Below are 21286 nucleotides of genomic sequence, written 5' to 3' on the forward strand. Positions count from 1 at the left end.
TACAGAATCTTCAGATTCACTTTGTCCCTGACATAAACCTTGGTCTCTGCTTTTCACATATGCAGGTTACTCAAAACTCTAGTTTCAGTTTATTGTTTCCCTGATATTGTGAAGATATTATTTGCTGAATGTGGTGCCATCTACTCAGTTAAAAGTATGCTTCATTGATTAGTTATTTAGTAATAAGAAGAATCTTTGAAATATCTACTCCTCTAGAAGCAGGTATTTCAAGAGTGCTCTTTTAAAACCACTATTATGATACTTTTCACAGTCAGTATTATAAATAATTGTATTATGTTTCTATCCTAGATTGTAAAATATCTTCTTTTAAAATGTTATGGTTTATTAATATTTTTATTGGGATTTTATGTAATGTTTAGTCTTTCCCTTGGGTTCCTCCTATATGAAGTAGTGGTTTCTACCATATTACTTATATCCTAATGATCAATGAAATGTTTGTTGAAAGGAGAGTGTATGAAAATACAGTAATATTAGTAGACCTCTATGCTAATGTTATATTTTATATAAATGCTGAATATTTACTCCACAATTTCCTTCTACTTTTATATTATTACCAAATCATAAGGAAGTATCACTCAGAACACATATGATTTCTAAAACAAAGATCATTTATATAGAAATATTTTAAAACCACAGATGAAGTTTAATATTAAAAAGAACAAGGAAGCTATTAGAATATAAAAGAATATTATGTATAATTTCTTCCATCATTTTTAGCAATTAGAATAGCAAAGGTTAAAAAACACACAAAATGGGGATTCCCTGGTGGTGCAGTGGTTGAGAGTCCGCCTGCTGATGCAGGGGACACGGGTTCGTGCCCCGGTCTGGGAAGATCTCACATGTCGCGGAGCGGCTGGGCCCGTGAGCCATGGCCGCTGAGCCTGAGTGTCCGGAGCCTGCGCTTCACAACGGGAGAGGCCACAACAGTGAGAGGCCCACGTACCGCAAAAAAACAAAAAAAGAACACACAAAATGATTAGCCTTGTATTTTGGCCTCTGAGAAGAACCTATATTTTTTTTTTCTGCCTTTTGGTTAATGGGATCTTGTTTTTACTTGTAGGATGTATTTATTTATGGATCTGATTTGGTAATTTTGCAATGAATGCAATGACTCCTTTTGAATTGCATACTACTGTCATACTTTAGAAGACTTTTCTAATAGGCATTTGCTTACTTATTTTACTTAATTTTTTACTCTTCCTTCTTTTGGAAGAATCTTACTTCTTATACTGGAGTTATCTATAAGTATTCTAATATCTATCCTTAATTTCACATCATTTTATCTTATTATGTTTTTCTGAAAATGCTTACCAAGATTTTCTTCCACATGACAGATTCAGTTTTTAAAGCAATAATAGGTTTTATTTTCCTGTTCCATAGAGAGCCTTTATGGGTATTTTGAGTTATTTCCAATATTGATTTTCTGGTTCACTCGATAAAGTATTTTCAGCAATCGGCTTTTCTCCTGAGTCTTCCGGTAGTTTTTTCAGTATCTTTTTAATGGTATCATTTTTTGTTACTAACTAGGTAAACTTAAGCAAGTTACCAAACTTTCTGTGCCTTGATTTCCTTGCAAAGTGGAAATAATTACACTATCTTCCTTATTAATTTGTGTGAGGAATAAATGAGTTAAATATATAAGCTGAATTTTAAATAATTTCAATTAAATTTGGCTTCTATTAGTATTTATTTTTCACTGTTTTCTTCTTTATGCAACTTTGAATGAGACTGACAATAACCAGCAGAGAGAGTTTTTAAATTATTCTTAATTTCCCTACCTTTCTTCATATTGGCCAAATAACCATTTCAATTGAAACCTGGAGAATGGCTGATATTCTATAGTCTTAGGTCAGTTTCCATTGTTCAGGGCAAATGCATTTAGCATAGCCGTGCCTAACAGAGGTAGAACATTCCTGTCTTGGTCTCTTGTAGACCCATTCTCTTGTTCTCTGATGCATCCAGTCAACGGCAAAGTATAATTTCCACTGTTAATTGCAACATGGGCTATTTCTGTTACTGCTTTGATACCTAATCAACAGACTGTGTAAGAGGTAAGTCGTGGCAATATTTGATTAAAAATGAAGAAGTGAGTTATAAATTAAATGTGGGAACAGTTAGTTGATAGTTTTGTTGTGTTTAAAATATAAGGAAATTACTAAAATGGTAGAATGCCAGGTTTTGTAATGGTATGGTTGTAATACTGCAAAAAACAATTACACAAAAGTAAGGTAGAAATTCATTAATGGTCTTGATAATTTAGTCAATAAAATACTATCAAATTATTAACTCCAACCAACTGGATTTTTTTCAAAAACTTAAAGACATTATTTTGATAAACTAACTAATGGTTAAATTTGAAAATTGTACTTCATTGGTAGACTTGGTTGTCTACCTAGATTTAAGGATAGATACTCTATAAGAAGATGGATTAGAAAGATAATTCCTACACATACTATATAAGAAGAGGAATGACAGAAGCTAAATAATGATTAATAGGTTAAAATCTGCATTAAGGGAAATTATGGTTAAGCAGTTTACCCACAGATGCAGAGTAGTATATTTAATATCAATCTAGCATTGTTTTTACCTCACAACTTATTGGTGTGGCAGACACTGACTAGTTGCTCATCAAACCTGGGCATATATCTGGAGAAAACCATAATTCAAAAAGATACATGCACTGCAATGTTTATTGCAGCACTATTTACAATAACCAGGTCATGGAAGCAACCTAAATGTCCATCAACAGAGGAATGGATAAAGAAGATGTGGTACATATATACAATGGAGTATTACTTAGCCATAAAAAGGGACAAAATTGTGTCATTTGCAGAGATGTGGATGGACCTAGAGACTGTCATAGAGAGTGAAGTCAGAAAGAGAAAAATAAATATCGTATATTAACATATATTTGTGGAATCTAGAAAAATAGTATAGATGAACTTATTTGCAAAACAGAAATACAAATGTGGACGTAGAGAACAAATGTATGGATGCCAAGGGAAGAGGGGGTGGGATGAACTGGGAGATTGGGATTGACATATATACACTACTCTGCATAAAACAGATGACTAATGAGAACCTACTCTATAACACAGGGAACTCTACTCGGTGCTCTGTGGTGACCTAAAAGGGAAGAAAATCCAAAAAAGAGGGAATATATATATATATATATATATATATATATATATATATATAGTTGATTCAGTTTGCTGTACAGCAGAAACTAACACAACTGTGTAAAGTAACTAAACTCCAATAAAATAAATAAATATTTTAAAAGATGTGGTACATATATACAATGGAATATTAGTCAAAAAAAAAAAGAGAATGAAATAATGCCATTTGCAGCAAAATGGATGGACCTAGAGATTGTCATACTGAATGAAGTAAGTCAGACAAAGACAAATATCATATGGTATCACTTATATGTGGAATCTAAAACAAAGGTACAAATAAACTTATCTATGAAACAAATAGAGTTACAGATGTAGAAAACAAACTTATGGTCACCAGGGGGCAAGTGGGGGGGAGGGATAAATTGGGAGATTGGGACCGACATATACACACTATTATATATAAAATAGATAACTAATAAGGACTTATGGTATAGCACAGGGAACTATACTTAATACTCTTTAATAGCCTATATATGAAAAGAATCTAAAAAAGAGTGAATATATGTATACGTATAACTGATTCACTTTGTTGCACACCTGAAACTAACACAACATTATAAATCAACTATACTGCAATAAAAAAAAATAAGCCTTCTCTAGCTTTCTTTATGATTAGATGTGGCCATAGGATTGAATTCTAGTTAGTAGAACTTGGGGGAAAATAATATTTACTGCTTGCAGGTCTGGCACATAAGCAAATGAGCAAAACTATCTTGGTTTGCTCATCTGCTGTCTGGATGTTTATGCCTTAGGAAACTCTGAAAATCATGTCTTGATGATGGCTGAGCCTCCATTATTCTGGGTCTCTGGCTGATTGAGTGGACAGTCCCTCTGCCCCACCACATGAGCAAGAAATAAAATTCTATTGTGTTAAGCCATTGAAATGTCTGGCTCTATCTGTTTCTGCTCTATGTTACATGTATTTTAATGTACATGATCCATCTATATACTTTAATAAAACTGATATAATGAAACAATATTTTGAGTGTGATGACATCAATTCATCTTCTATTCTCTAATTGGACACAAAGATCTAAAAATAAAGAACCAAGAAGAACCTGCATAGTAATCATATGAAACAACATAATTGAGAGGTTTTGAAAAAGTAAAGACTATCAAACTTTAGGTCACTCGTCTAGTGAAATGAAATAAACTCAGTGAAATGAAGTTTATTCCAGGAAGGAGGGAAGGAAGGTTTTTAAAAACAATCAAAAAATCTCTATCATAGTTTTCAAATCCAAATTACTATAGAAAGTTTTGGTAAAGCATCGTAAGGTAATAACTGTGTGGCAGACAGCTAATAGTTTTACAGTTTAAAATCTCAATAAATACTCTGGTTTTAAGGATGAGTAAAAGTCCTTGACTCTCCCGTCATATCAAGTCCTTCCCGTATTTTTAAAAAGCGCAAGACAGATTGATACAGATAATATTCCCACAGACTGCAGCACTTCTAGGACTCTTGGTAATATCTGTTCGGCAACTAACCCTTCCTGTTCTCAAAGATCAAAGTCCAAAACCTGCAGGCATCTGAAAAATATTATATAGCAGATACAGCTGCAAAATGAGCATAAAAATTGGGGAGGTGACAGACAGCTTGTTAAGGCCTAGGTGTGCCTCTTGGTAAACTTGTATTTGCACACCAATGACAAAATCTCTCTTACAGAAAGTTAACTCTCCCTGGTTTGTATAAATCATGTCCATTGACTCAAACATTATATCATGAAGATATTTAACTTAAACTTGGTCTATTCAAAGAATTTGTGGGCTTAGATGTAGAATTTGACCGTTTCATATTTAATGATTATATTAGTTTGTATTCTCCAGAGAAATACAATCAGTAGGATATATATGGCTATATTAGAGTAGATATATTATAGGAATTGGCTCATGAGGTTATGGAGGCTAAGAAGTCCCGCTATCTGTTGTCAGCAAATTGAAGAACCAGGAAACCTGATGGTACAATTCAGTTTGAGTCCAAAGGCCCAAGAACCAGGAGTTCTGAAGTACAAAGTCAGGGAAAGATGCAGGTGCCACATCAAGAAGGGAGACAGAATTCACCCATTCTCTTTTGTTCTATACTGGCCCTCAATGGATCGGATCATGCCTGCCCACATGGGTGAAGGAAGATCTTCTTTACTCAGTCTACCAAATCAAATGCTAATCTCTCCCAGAAACACCCCACAGGCAAATTCAGAAATGATATTTTAGCAGCTATCTGGGCATCCCTTAGACCAATCAACTTGACACATAAAATTAACTGTCATAATGATGCAATAGATTTAAGGATTTTGATGTCTCATGAAATTTTCATCATCATCGCTCTCTCCTTAGTTTGTGGATAGACTGCCACAACAGCTCTGAGCACCTCATGATCACCTTCTGACTTTAGACAGTGACCTTTACACCAATAAACAGAGCCAAGGCAATGCATTCTTTTTGTTAATAGAATAGTTAATAGAACTACATAGTAAAATAAGATATGCATCTGGATATTTCTCTTGTCATAGTTTTATATATTATTTTAATAGATAACCTTTATGTTTGGAGATTATCAATTTGTAATCCTCTGACTGTGGTAGATTACTTGTCTAATTAGAAAGAATCTTTGTGGTAAGTTCGTGTTTACATTGACATTACCATTTAAACTTTATACAGTAGCCAAGGAAACAATATGATAATGATGTTCAAAATGAATCTTAACATTTTGCTAGATTTAAATTTCCTAACACACATTCGGGCAATGTATACTTTTTAAAAACCATATCACAGTAACATTTTCTGTTTAGAATTACTATGCAGATGTTTTTCTTATCCACTCCTTAAAGAAAAAAAAAAACATCTTGGAGCAAAAAAAGGCATTCTATTTACTAAGGGTGTGTGTGTGTGTGTGTGTGTGTGTGTGTGGTGTACTTATTTATTTTAATGTAAGTATTGTGTAATTTCCTTAATGAGCATTAGCTTAAGCTTTCAAAAGGTATCATGACTATAAGCAAATTGATAGGAAAGTGGACAACAATGAATTAAGGATTACTGGCAGACTAAGACACTGTTTTATCTCTTTTGAGGTAGACAGAATTCAAATTGCCTTCATTAACTGAGCAATATGATGTGGAAAATGAGCTGGGTACTTATCAAGAGGCTCTGTCATTTGCATTTTTGCTAAACTTTCAAGCTTCTCTGTTTTCTAGATGCTTAAGAGCTCTGAGTAGGACAGAAAGAAAAATTTTCAGGGAAGTAAGCCAGGGGACATTGGAGGACTAGATTAAAGAAACAAAAAGTTTTATCAGTAAAGATGTCAGAATTGTGCCTGTATATTTGTGATACAAAAAGACAGCCTTACAGAAAGGATCTAGGATGTACAAATACATTAATTCTCCACACATTCAACAGTACCACAACAAAGCTAGAGGGTTTTCCTTTGATAAACAATCAGTACTTCATATGACATTACCATAGCTGCCCTGTTGCTAGTTAAAAGTCTGAATTTCAATTAAGCAGTAAATCTTTATGGTATTACATCTTGAACAGTTAACTTTTCCTTTAATCTCCTACAATTCTGAACACTGTTGTTTTGCAGAATCATTTTCTTTATGCTCACTGAAAAGGAAAAATATTCTTATTGGACCAGTAAAGAAATATTTTCATCCAAATGAAACACTAAATATTAAATAATTTTTTGTTTAGGTTTTTAATATATGTATATGTAAAAAGTTATTATACTTCTACAGTATAATTTAAAAGGCAATCAAATGTATTAATACACAGTCTGAGTTAAAAGTCCATCGACTTGATTGTACACATTTAGCTCCTATGTCCCATTTCTGAATTCTTTCCCACATATATATTCCTTGAAAGACTTCTTAAATCACACAAAAAAACAAATAAACATTAATAATACCTATAATACTCAAATCAGTGGAAAAATTCTCATTTCCTATGTCACTTCAAATGCCCCTATAGATATTTTTAAAACTTATTTTTTAAAAGTATTAGTTAATGCCTAAAAAAGTACAGCTAATAGAGAATACATTTAAAGGATTCATGCAGCTTTCTTGATGATTTCCACATTTTAAGAGAAAATATAGGCCATTTAATAGGCACCATCTCCTTCATATAGAATTTTAAAACAATTTTAAATTTATGAGTCCACAAAGCCAAATTAACACAACTTCAAAGCTACACATTTACAGTATCTTTAACAGTTAGACTCATTATTGGAATAAAATACAATTTTCTCTGTTCAGAAGTTTAGAAGAAAATCTTTCCCTTGGAAGCAAATGTAGTTATGCCTATGTCAGCAAAATTCTACCATTATATGTGCTACTTTTCTCAATTAGTTAGAATGCAAATATTTTTCCATTATTTAAAACATTTTTAGCAATTGACTTGAAGAAGTCTGAACTACTTCATTTGAATTCCTGTGTGATATTGATAAAAATAAACACATTTAATTTTAAATGAATTATGTATCAAACAAGTATGGGCCAACTATCATGTTGCAGATATTTTATTATTAGATTCTCAGCTATACAGTAAGTTAAACATGCCTAAATAGAAAGCACTTCTCCTTACAATGTCCCCAGCCCTGCAATACAAGGTAAAGAATGAAATCAAGTATACAGTATGTTAGCAGGTTATTGAGCTACTGAACATTTAGCCAGGAATGTACGTCTGTTTGACTCCAAAGTATCTGACTTTCATTCCAGTATAGTGAATCCTCCCAACATAGCTGCCATTAGTCTCCAAACCAGTTCTTAAAAATGAAATCATAATTTTATATTATAGCAAATACACCTATTAATAACAATACAAAAATCATTTTGTTCAATACTAGATATTTTATTTCCTTTTGGAAAACATGAACAGTTATTTATTATATTTTTCTCTTTGAAAATTAATGTTATTTCAAGTTTAACTCAACTAATTCATTCTATCCATAATGTGTTTGAACCCTACATGTTCTAAACATGCAAGACTATTACATTAATCCAGCTAACTAAACCTTCTAAGGAACTAACAAAGCTTAATTTGACGGCTGGGCTTAACTCATCAAGGAGGAATTAAGAGTTTTATTAGCTGATTAGTTGTTATTAAACAATGCACACTTGTATTTTCAACATTCTACTGTGGTGAAAAAGTAAAATATTTAAGTATTGACTACAAGAATTATGAGAGATGGTGACTTAAGAATCTTATAACTCTAGAATCCTATAATTCTATGAATATTTTTTAAACACAAAATTGTTCCCTAGGAAGAAACACATGCTTCTTATATCAAGTAACGATACTTTTAGCTGTTGAGTTTTTAATTTTTACATTATTTTTGCATATTAGAATAACTATAAGGATTAGAAAACTGATAGATATGTTGGAATAGATTTGCAAGAATCTGGTTTCTATAAAGATATCATACAAGAATATGTCAGATTGGGAGACCAAGGAAATTATGAGACAAAAGAGAAGGAGAAAACTTACAGATTAGAAAGGTTATAATGGAAAAAAATAAACAGAAAAGATATGGTAGAAGCTACACCACCAATGTCAATCAGGGTTAAGTTTCAAGTGGAAACACTGGAATTAAGTGTAAAAAAATAGCATAATTTACTTAATGTGTGTCCCATGACTTGAATACTACAGAAACTTTTAAATGACTCTTTATAGAAAACAAAATTCACTTTAAAGCATTTATAGAATACACTGTAAAGTTCTAATCTTTAATCAAAAGCCACATGAAAAACTATTATTGTCTAATGACTCGTACAAATTCTTGTTCTAAAATGTTATAAAAAGCCTCATGTATTTTTCGGTAATTTTAAAAACAAATTATTTGTTTAGTTTAAGTTTTTAAATTAGTAAATCACTTGGGCATCCAAAAATAAAAGTAATTATAATGAAAAAAACTATGCACTTACCATCATGATTAGGATTTCCTAGTGTCCATGGCTCATCTGAGTCGAAATGAGTATCTCCCCCAATTCCTGGTCCAGGGAAATAGGCATGCGCCAAAAACCCTCCCTCTCCATCAAAGGGAGAACTGTCTCCATGAAAGCCAGATGCAAAAATGATGGTTATATCCACATCACGTTTGCCATTTTCTAATTCACTGTAGGGAACTTCTTCAAACGTCAGAGGAGTTACATTCTGCCACACGTCAAAGGCACGACGAATAGCTTTACGGGTTTCAGGGTCTCCTACTTTTGGAGTTACGTTCTTTATACTGAAATTTAGAAAAAAGGGTAATCAGTATGGCTTTATTATATATAATCTGACTTATTATAGATTGGTTTATTACATATTTTCCTCTATTCAGTTGAGTAAAAAATTAGAAAAACGTCTCATATTAAGTAGGAAAGAAATTAATTCCTTCTGTCTCTATAGCTAGATTTCCCTGTGCTGGGTCATTTAATTCTCAGCAATATAGTACTCATCTACCAAGGCTATAAATGAGAAGATCTTCTCTGCAGAATGGTTAACACTAGGGTAATTAGATCAATCAGTCACTTTATCTCCTAAACAACAATAGAAAAGCAGCTTTGCCAAATGATCAAACAGGTGCAGCAGTTTCAAGCTGAAATAAAAAATTCAATTTCTGTCTGGTAATAATTACTTTTAGGGGCACAGTATTTTGTGCACACACGCTGCTTTCAAACAATGTCTTTATGCTCTTATCCATGAACAACAAATCAGTGGATACAAAATTATTTCTCAGTTTTTAAAGAAAATGTCATTTAATTACAGTTCCTAATATTCAATTGTTTTCTTATATACTTATTTCTAGTCAAAATAAAGGAATGAGAGTGAATAGCTTTTTAATACAAATATTTAACAGTTATATGAATTTAAAGAAGTAACTTGGACATTATTAGCTTATTTGTCTTGAGGTTAATAACAAATGGAAAAAGATATAAGTATTTTTCTCTAGCACTGATCAGATATTTCTTTTATCATTTATTTTTCTATTTTTTCTAAATAGAACATAAATGAAACAAATTTATATATATGTAAGTATTTTATATTGTGGTAGTATAAGTTCATACCATCTTTGTGAAAAGTAATGAGTAAATTTCATAAGAGTTATAACTAAGTTTCAGACCACTTCAACCAATAATCTTACACCCGTGAATCCATGAATTTCACTAAGGGGCTGTCTTAATGCATAGGAGGGTATAATATTCAGGTGAATATTATTATTTTATTATTGCAATGCATTTTTATTATTGCAGCGCAATAATGAAAGAGAATTGGAGGCTAGATGATATGCAAATCATGGTGTCTCTATTGCATGCCATAATATACACAGGATTTGAAATTTGAAAGAGCAAAATTTGATTTTGTTGTTTTAAAGCTATTTAGCTGTATGTAAAAATATTTAAGATATAACTTCTGGTGCAAATATAGTATGCAGATTATATTTTTCACACAATTGTAACTATGTCAGGATAATTACAAACATTAGGCAGGAATCATACTGACATAATAATAATGGAATTAATTAATTACTATGAGCCAGGCAAGCATTTCACAGTATCTTATATATCCCCTGAGTAACCCAGTGAGATGGACATGTATACCTATCTTACAAAGCAAGAAGTTGAGATTTAGAGGAATTTAAAGAAAATTTAGAAGGGCAGAGCTAGTTTTTCATCCCAAACATTCTCACTCAAGAATCAGTTATATTAAATTCTAAGCTAGGCCACACATCTGAAACAAGGTTTTCACTATTTCTAATATGTATCATAGACCAGACTTACAATGACTATTTGATGATAAGTATCATTTACTATACATAAAGAAAATGATGAAGTGAACCAAGTGAAATGGAGTTGGGGCAGGGAGTATTCCAGGAAGAAGAAATGGCAAGTGAAAGGCCCTGATGTGGAGACATGCTCGGCAAGTTCGAAGAATGGCAAGGTGGCTGGTATAGTTTGAGCAGAGACAGAGGGCAAGTGCCAAGATATGAGGTCAGAAAAGCAACAGAGAATCAAATGAGATAGGGGTTTGTTGACCACTGTAAGGAGTTTGGCTTTTGCTCCAACTGAGAGGAAAAAACTGGAGCGTCATGAGCAGAAAAGTGACATTTGACTTATGCTTTAAAGAAATGATCGAGCTTTATGTGGAAAATATATTGAAGTGGAGCAGGAGTAGGGACACCCACTGAGAACTCTTGCAAATTTTCAGGTGAGAAATGATACTGCTTTGGGCCAGGGGAGTACCAGTGGAGATATTGAGAAATAGTTGGATTTTGGATATATTTTAAAGGTACACTTGCCAAGATGTACTGATGGCTGGACACGAGCTCTGAGGGAAAAGGAAGTGTCAAGGAAGACACCATTATTATTATTATTTTTTACCTGAGACAAAGGATGGATAGAGCAAAAGAATTCATGCCTGCTCAGGGAGAAAGTTATGAAATCTTTTGTTGTTTTAGTGTTTTGTTTGTTTGTTTTAACTTTGTATCCCATTTAGTGTGATGCTTTGAACTCTCTTTTGAAAAAGAGTAAACTATATTGGGGCATCAACAACTTTGTTTAGCTTGTTAATCTCTAAATTACTGGTTTTGTTTTCTTTTGTAAAAAAAAAATTACTTTATTGAAGTATAGTGATTTACAATTTTGTGTTGGTTTCTGGTGTACAGCAAGGCAGTTCAGTTATATATATATATATATATATATATATATATATATATATATATATATATATATATATATAATAGTCTGTGTTTGCTAATCCCAAACTCCCAATCCATCCCTCCTCCACTCCCCCTTCCTCTTGGAAACCATAGGTCTGTTTGCTAAAGAATTATTTTTTTTTAAATTTTTTCATATGTATTTTTATTTTTTAATTTATTTTTATTACGGTATAGTTGTATTACAATGTTGTGCTAGTTTCAGGTGTACAGCAACTTGAATCTGTTATACATATACATATATCCACTCTTTTTTAAGATTCTTTTTTCACATAGGCCATTACAGAGTGTTCAGTAGAGTTCCCTGTGCTATACAGTAGGTTCTTATAAGTTATCTATTTTATATACAGTAGTGTGTATATGTTAATCCTGATCTCCCAGTTTATCCCTCCCCCCCACTTATACCTTGGTAACCATAAGTATGTTTTCTACATCTGCGACTCTACTTCTGTTTTGTAAATAAGTTCATTTGTACCCTTTTTTTCTAGATTTCACATATAAGCAATATCATATATTTGTCTTTCTCTGTCTGACTTACTTCACTCAGTATGACAATCTCTAGGTCCATCCATGTTGTTGTAAATAGCATTATTTCATTATTTTTTAAGGCTGAGTAATAATCTGTTGTATATATATGTACCACATATTCTTTATCCATTCCTCTGTTGATGGACATTTAGGTTGTTTCCATGTCCTGGCTATCGTAAATAGTGCTGCAAAGAACACTGGGTTGCATGTAACTTTTCAAAGTATGGTTTTTCCGCATATATGCCTAGGAGTGGGGTTGCTGGATAATATGGTAGCTCTATTTTTAGTTTTTTAAGGAACTTCCATACTGTTCTCCATAGTGGCTGTACCGATTTACATTCCCACCAACAGTGTAAGAGGGTTCCCTTTTCTCCAGCATTTATTGTTTGTAGATTTTTTGATGATGGCCAGTCTGACTGGTGTGAAGTGATGACTCATTGTCATTTTGATTTGCATTTCTCTAATAATTAGTGATGCTGAGCGTCTTTTCATGTGCTTTTTGGCCATCTATATATCTTTGGCAAAATGTCTATTTAGATCTTCCACTCAGTTTTTGATTGGGTTTTTTGTTTTTTTGATATTGAACTGCATGAGCTGTTTGTATATTTTGGAGATTAATCCCTTGTTAGTTGCTTCATTTGCAAATATTTTCTCCCATTCTGAGGGTTGTCTTTTTACTTTGTTTATGCTTTCTTTTCTATATTACCTATTTGATGGCCGATGCATGCAGATTAATGTTGTAAATTTGAATTTTGTCTAAATTAATTTTCCTTATAGTCTTTTATTTTCTTTCCACCTTATCGGATCGCAGAAGCCCATCATTAGTGGGCAAGTATTTTTATGACAAGCATTTGAAAGAATGTACTACATAATAGGTACTGCTCTAGGTGATAGACATAAAACTGTGAATAAGACTCTGATCTTGTAGAACTTATATATTTTAGTGGTAAGAAATAAACAATAAAAAATACAATTATAGATGGTTATAAATGAGGGGTGAGGAGGTGAGATAAGTAGATGATAAATGGGATTTCAATGACAAAAGGAGCCATGCATGCCTAGCACTGAATTTCCATCCAGAAAGAATAGTGAACAGCGCAAACAAACTTGGCCAGTTCAGAGAATGGGACTGCTTTGTGAACTGGTGCAAAATGAATGCTCAGAACAGTGGTATGAGATGAAAGAGAATTGGCAGGGAGTGGGTTATGTTCTGTGAAAGGAAACCACTGAAGAGTTTTAAGCAGAGACGTATCCTGGTATTTTTCCAGTTTACAAAGATCACTGCTTCTGATGAAAAATGACTAGGGGGACAAGATTGGAACCAAACATTTTGGAAGTTTGAGCAAGTGAAATTAGAGAAATGTACTAGAGTGGTTGTCATGGAGATATGAAGAATTAGACAAATTCAGTATACGTTCTGAGGATATTGTTAATAGGAATTAGTGTTGGATTCAGTATGTAATGGAGAAATTATTTTATATTCAAATAAAGGGTAACCTTACAGCAAAGAAAAATGAAATCATGTTAGTATATGTATATAAGTACACAGTGGTTCTGAGAAAAATGAAGTAATATAATATAATAAAGAATAATAAATGTGGAGTACCACTTTGACTTGAAAACACATCACTGTGTTTTTCAAAGCTATGTACTGATGAATTTCCAAAATGTGCTTAACTACAATATTTGTGACGTCATTCATAAATACAAGACATAAGTATATTTTCAAATTACAGTTTTCTCCCGATATATGCCCAGGAGTGGGATTGCTGGTTCATACGGTAGTTTTATACTTAGTTTTTTAAGGAACCGCCGTACTGTTCTCCATAATGGTTGTACCAATTTACATTCCCACTTACTGCACTCCAGTGTTCATTGCAGAACTATTTACAATAGCTAAGACATGGAAGCAACCTAAATGTCCATTGACAGAAGAATTGATAAAGAAGATGTGGTACATGTATACAATGGAATATTACTCAGCCATAAAAAAGAACGAAATAATGTCATTTGCAGCAACATGGATGGACCTGGAGATTATCATACTAAGTGAAGTAAGTAAGAGAAAGACAAATATATGTGGAATATCATAAAAAATAATACAAATAAACATTTACAGAATAGAAACAGACTCAGAGACCTCAAAATCAAAATTGTGGTTACCAGAGGAGAAACGTGGGGGGCAGTGATAGATTGGGAGATTGGGACTGTCATATACACACTGATATGTATAAAATACGTAACTAATAGGGACCTACTGTATAGCACAGGGAACTCTACTCAGTATTCTGTGGTGACCTATGTGGGAAAATAATCTGAAAAAGAACAGATATACATATATATATACATGGCTGATTCACATTGCTGTACACCTGAAACTAACACAATATTGTAAATCAACTATACTCCCATAAAAATTTTAAAAAAATACAAGACACATTAGTGTACTTCAGAGTTAGAGCTGGAATTCTGAATTAGGTACACACAAAAACCAACTTAGAAATTTTATGCCATTGAGAGATATTTTGTATTTACTAATAACTGAAATAATAAAGAGCACAGAGACATCATATGATATTAAGAGTAAACACTGTTATTCTTAATATTCTAATACGTAATACACAAAATTGTTAATATATACTTGCAAAATAAAGACAATACTATAAAATAAATAAAATGAAGGTTATATTTGAAAAACAAACTAATTTAATTTTAAAGTGCTTTTACTTTGTCTTTTTTTGTGGAAATAGAGTGGTTATAGTGAACATATTTTCCATTTTAATAAGACAATTGTTTTCATTTTTTGAATTCTCTATTGGGTTTTTTCATTATGCTATTTCACTGATTCTTTTAAGCCTTCAGTTTGGTAAATTTTGTAACATTTACCTAATATATATATATATATATATATATATATATATACACATATAATCTTTAACAATCATGTCTTATACAACCCTGCATAATAAAATTGATGAAGTGGGAAATTCAAGACATCATTGTTCATCAGAATAATTGGTACTGAAGGCAAAGTATGTTAATTTATTTTTAAGGTTACTGTGTAAGGTCAGGATTCTCTAGGTTTAATTTCATTGAATCGCTACCAATTCATTTAATAAAAAATTTAGGTACTAATAATGGAGTATTTCCCTTTCAAGTTTTTAATAGAGTGATGACTGTTTTCCAAAATTAGAGTATTAATTTATCTCTAACATGAAAGTAAGAAAAAAACTAAATATTTTGGTGTTTGGTATTACATATTCAAAGTTAAAAGAAGCTTGAACTCTGCTTTACAGTTCTCAATAGCAATACATAAATTTCTCCATGATAAGTGAGATATTAAGTTTACTTCACTATTTCTAGGGTAATTTTAAAAAGTGTTAGAATTTGACGTTTAGAGAAACAATAAATCTGGAGAGAAAGAGGCTTATTAACAAAACTCTACCAAAATATGTATGTGTTTTCTTTACTCATGGAACTGTAGGAATTATTTTGCTTCATTAGTTCTGTAAAATAAATTAATATGAAATGTAAAATAATCAAATATTTGTTCATTTGAATAGAAGTTATGGGAAATGTGTAACAAGGACATTGCCAAAGGTTTCATCATTTTCAAATCAAGTAAACTCTGTTTAGGTATTCAGGAGACAGTACATGTTACCCAATGCCTAAAATTACTATGTAAAGTCAGAATTCTCTAGTTTCAGTATCATTGGATGCATACCAATTTCTTCAATAAAAATTCTACATACTAATAATGACTCTTTCCTCCTAAAATTTTGATAAAGTGATCAATCTTTTTCAAATTTTGGGTACTGTTTTATCTCTAATTTTCAAAGTAAGAAAAAATAAAACTGAATACTTCGGTATTTAGTTAAGATACAGAAGTTATATGATATGCTTATGTCAAGATATTTTGGTATGACCAGGGTTAAATACCATTTACTCAATTCAATAAATAAAAATAGTTGTTCAGAAAAGCATACTAACATTTTATTAAAAAAGATTAGCAAGTAAATGGAATTTATCATAACTAGGAAAGTAGACAATTTCTAAGAATATAACAGAGTAAAAATAATAAACTACATATTTAAATTATTAGCAGATCCTTATTCAGAATGTATTAAAATGTTCTATCAGAGGAGAACTAAATAGACTAACTTACTTTTACCCATATTATGTTTGTATAGTTGATGTGACTTCACGTTTTTTTTAAATACAAGAAATCATCAGAGTGGAGATTGACTATGGAGTCCCTCTAGGAAAGCTAACATTAAATATTTAACTATTTCCAAAGATGCTAGCTTTCCAGGTAGGGCAGACCTAAGTACATATTACTTTGGGTCTTATTTAAATAGTTTCTGTTTCTCAGCTTGCTGTGTATCCTCTGGATACACAAGTTTGTCAATAGGATAATCAAGTTCAGTGAGCTCATTGGGTTTAGAGAGAATGGTGAGAAATATCTCTGGGAAGGAACTCCTTATTCTTTAGCAATTTCTAGCTTTCTTTTTTCTGCATATATTGTTAAAGTAAAATAATAACTTCTAGGGTTGTATCCTTAGTAGTCACAGAAGCATGGATTTAAAATCAAGGTTAGCTAAAGGAAGAATTTACTGGGAAAATCAATACTAATTAATTTAATATAATATAACATAATACTATCAGATCCACTAATACATTATGAATACTCATTAATATACTATATTTTTTTTACATCTTTATTAGAGTATAATTGCTTTACAATGGTGTGTTAGTTTCTGCTTTATAACAAAGTGAATCAGTTATACATATACATATGTTCCCATATCTCCTCCCCCTTGCATCTCCCTCCCTCCCACCCTCCCTATCCCACCCATCCAGGTGGTCACAAAGCACCAAGCTGATCTCCCTGTGCTATGCGGCTGCTTCCCACTAGCTATCTACCTTACGTTTGTTAGTGTATATATGTCCATGCCTCTCTCTCGCTTTGTCACAACTTACCCTTTCCCCTCCCCATATCCTCAAGTCCATTCTCTAGTAGGTCTGTGTCTTTATTCCTGTCTTACCCCTAGGTTCTTCATGACATTTTTTTTTCTTAAATTCCATATATATGTGTTAGCATACGGTATTTGTCTTTCTCTTTCTGACTTACTTCACTCTGTATGACAGACTCTAGGTCTATCCACCTCATTACAAATAGCTCAATTTCGTTTCTTTTTATGGCTGAGTAATATTCCATTCTATATATGTGTCACATCTTCTTTATCCATTAATCTGATGATGGACACTTAGGTTGTTTCCATCTCCTGGCTATTGTAAATAGAGCTGCAATGAACATTTTGGTACATGAGTCTTTGAATTATGGTTTTCTCAGGGTATATGTCCAGTAATAAACTATAATTTTTTAAAATAGATGCATCTGGCAGTTGATTACCTATCCCATTGGTCATTTATTATATAAGTTATTATTTTGGAGTTCATATTTTATAGAGAAAAGGAATTTAGGCTAAATCTACTTTATATAATATTCAGTAAACCCGAGAAATAAATATCTACTTGATAAAAAATGATGTTACTCATTAAGATCCTATTATTATTTTGAATAAAGTTTAACCAAAGACTACTAAAAATTCATTAATTTTTTCAACAACTATTTTTTGAGGACCTAATACACAGCAGACACTCTACTAGGTGCTGGGGAGCATAAAATGGATATGTTCTCTGATTAAATGGAGCTCCTGTATGGTCTTGAAGTAACATACAATATACTATTTTACAATTATTCACTTACATACCTGTCTCCCATACTAGACTACATTCTCCATGGGAGCAGGGGCCTTGCCTAACTCATCTATCTATTGACAGTTCTGCCACATAATGCTGTTCAATAATCATTTATTGAATTAAATACACATGATTATCCAAGAAGCAAAATCTGTCAAAAGGAAATTGATCATAAAAATTCAAGTAAGAGATGAATGGTCACCAGTACTTGTATTACAGTTATAACCAGCATATATATTATGCATCAGCCAAAGTTATATATATCCCTAAGAATACGTAAGTGATACAACCTCAGAAGTTCCCATTTCTAGGCATCAAACATTGAGGTCATTTAAGTGGAAGGCGTAGGGGCCTAGACATTCCCTTTAAATGGACTGATTATAGAAAGTTCCTTTCAATCCCACATTTGAAAGATAGGAAGAGATCTTAAAGTTATATAATTGAACTTTCCAACCATTCCACAAATGTTCTCTAATTTCCCTGACAAGTGAATAAATTTCCTGGTTTATATGTTTCCAATGATGAAAAAAGAATTGTAGGATGGATGATTTAATTTTCTGATAGCTCAAAATATTAGATTTCTCTTAAAGCCTTTAAGTATTTGAAAATAGGGTTTCCCTGGTAGCACAGTGGTTAAGAATCCGCCTGCCAATGCAGGGGACACGGGTTCAAGCCCTGGTCTGGGAAGATCTCACACGCTGCGGAGCAACTAATCCCGTGCACCACAACTACTGTGCTTGCACTCTAGAGCCCACGAGCCACAACTACTGAGCCTGTGTACCACAACTACTGAAGCCCACATGCCTAGAGCCTGTGTTCCACAACAAGAGAAGCCACCGCAATGAGAAGCCCATGCACCATAATGAAGAGTAGGCCCCACTCACTGAAACTAGAGAAAGCCGTGCAACGAGGAAGACCAAATGCAGCCAAAAATAAATTAATTAATTAAAATAAAAAAGATATTTAAGTATTTGAAAATAACAGGAAATTTCTCCCTTAAATATTCTTTCCATCATGTTAAGAATACTTGTCTCTAATCTTGAGCTCTTCCTCATGCAACCTGCATTCAAGATCTCTTAGTATTTCGATTTCTTTTTAGAAGTGTACATTAATTTGTCAAGAAGCAGCAGAAAATGTGGTGGCCCAAAGAAAAAAAGATACATCAGGTAAGGCATGGCCAACAAAGCAGAGATAAAATTAGCATCTCCACTGCTTTGAACACTTTGCTTTCTATAAATCTACTATGGACAGCCTAGCTTTTCTTTTTGAGCCACATTATACTGTTGGCTCATAATGAGTTTGCAATCTAATAAAACCTAGATTCTACCACCCCCATTCCAACTCCTGTCTTTATTCTGTAATGGCACATTCTGTAATCATTTTGAGCTCCAATGTCATATTTTGTATTTATTTTCCTAAACATAGTAAAAAAAAAAAAGTAGTAGAAAATGATACTATTTACTACCTATTATATACAAGGCAACTTCTTAACACCTTATATATATTAACTTTAGAAGGTAATATATTTAGCTCTCACTCCCAACTTTCTCTTATCCTGTTATAATATTCTCAACAATTTCTGGGATTTGTTTGATAAATTAAAGGAGTTAAGATAATAATCGGCATTTATTAAGCACTGAGTTTCAAGCACTATGCTGTTTTTGGTTTTTTTCCCTACTATCTGACTTATTGTCTCCTAAGCCTGTGAGGCAGGTATTGTTACAATACTCACTTTACACACAGGGAAAATGAGACTTGGAAAAATAAGTAACTTGATCCTGGTTTTACAGGTAGCAAGTATCAGAGCCAGAATGAAAATCCAGACTTTTCTTACTCCAAAACTCTTGATCACATTATGTGCATATCAATAATCAAACATTAAAAAATAATCTGGAAGTTTACAGGGATAAACACCTAATTATTTGAAAATTCAAAACTAACTGAGACAATTGTCAGTATAGGGATACAACATAGATTGAATTATGATCTGTTCTGAACCTAATGGCTCTTAGTTTCTCTCTTTCTTTCTTTAAAAATTGAATGGTGTAGGTAGTACCTAAGGATGCAGAGACACTAAACAGGGTACACTGTCAAGAGTTTGGAAATCAGGTCAGAAAAAGAATAAAATCTGAAATGGAAAAAAATAAATATCAATATACATAGTTGTGTAAGCTTTATAGGTCTAAAATTGATTATACTTTAATCCAGTTGGTATTTATTGATTTTTCTATGGCATGAGGTAAGAACCTAATTTCATTGTTTTCTGTATAGATAACCAATTATCACAGAATAAGTTAATAAGTAAAATAGCCCATCCTTTCCTCACTGATCTACAAGGACTGCTCTGGCATAAATCAATTTTTTAATACATGAATGGTCTATTTCTGTGATCATTTGTCTGCACTGTTGGACTATTTGTCTATCTCTGTGCTAACACCACATATTGCCTTAATTTGTATTGATTTAAAGAAAGTCTTCATATCTAGTAAGTGGGAACATTTTGATTAATATTGGGCCTTCACTAATCCTCAGAGATTTTTGAGTCAGTTTGTTAAATTATACAAAAAATATTACTGGGAATTTTGTTAAAATTGCATTGAATTTGTGGAAGATCTGAACTTTCATTATATTGAGAGTTTCTATTAAGAGCAAAATATATCTCTACATTTATTTTTGGTCTTTTTATGTCTTTCAATAAAAGTTCCTAATTTTTTTCTTGAAGGGCTTACACATCTTTTGTAGATTTATTCTTTACTCATACTTTTGTGTCTATTTTAAATGTTATTTTTGTAAAGATTATACTCTGTGTGTGTGCCGGTTTACTTTGTATATTGATCTTGTAAAAAATTTCCAGTTTCTGTTCTGACATGTAAAGAGCTTGGAAGCTGTCACTCCCAACCTCACAATAAGACAAAAAAGCTAAGCAAACAAAAACTAAACAACACTTCATAGCTCCATCAGAGAATTGCAGTTACAGGGCAAAGTTCCACCCCCAAAACTGGAGACACAGAAGAGTACGAAGAATCAGAAGCAAAAGTCCCTGAATCATTCCTGTCTGATATAGTAGAAGAAAAGAAGTAAAAGGCTATGCTAATATTCTGGGTGTAAG

At 32.4% G+C, this 21286-nt stretch overlaps 1 protein-coding gene across 1 annotated transcript in view; it reads right to left on the reverse strand.

Annotated features, from left to right (window-relative positions):
- The window catches only part of MMP16 (matrix metallopeptidase 16), a 342254-nt gene that overhangs the window by 147181 nt on the left and 173787 nt on the right, over window positions 1-21286 (reverse strand). Inside the window, exon 4 of the mRNA XM_060035200.1 lies at window positions 9113-9417. Coding sequence (XP_059891183.1) covers window positions 9113-9417 — 305 coding nt within the window. The remainder of the gene's footprint in view (window positions 1-9112; window positions 9418-21286) is intronic.

The sequence above is a fragment of the Delphinus delphis genome, chromosome 17 (genome assembly GCF_949987515.2).
Source record: "Delphinus delphis chromosome 17, mDelDel1.2, whole genome shotgun sequence".
Classification (NCBI taxonomy): Eukaryota; Metazoa; Chordata; class Mammalia; order Artiodactyla; family Delphinidae; genus Delphinus; species Delphinus delphis.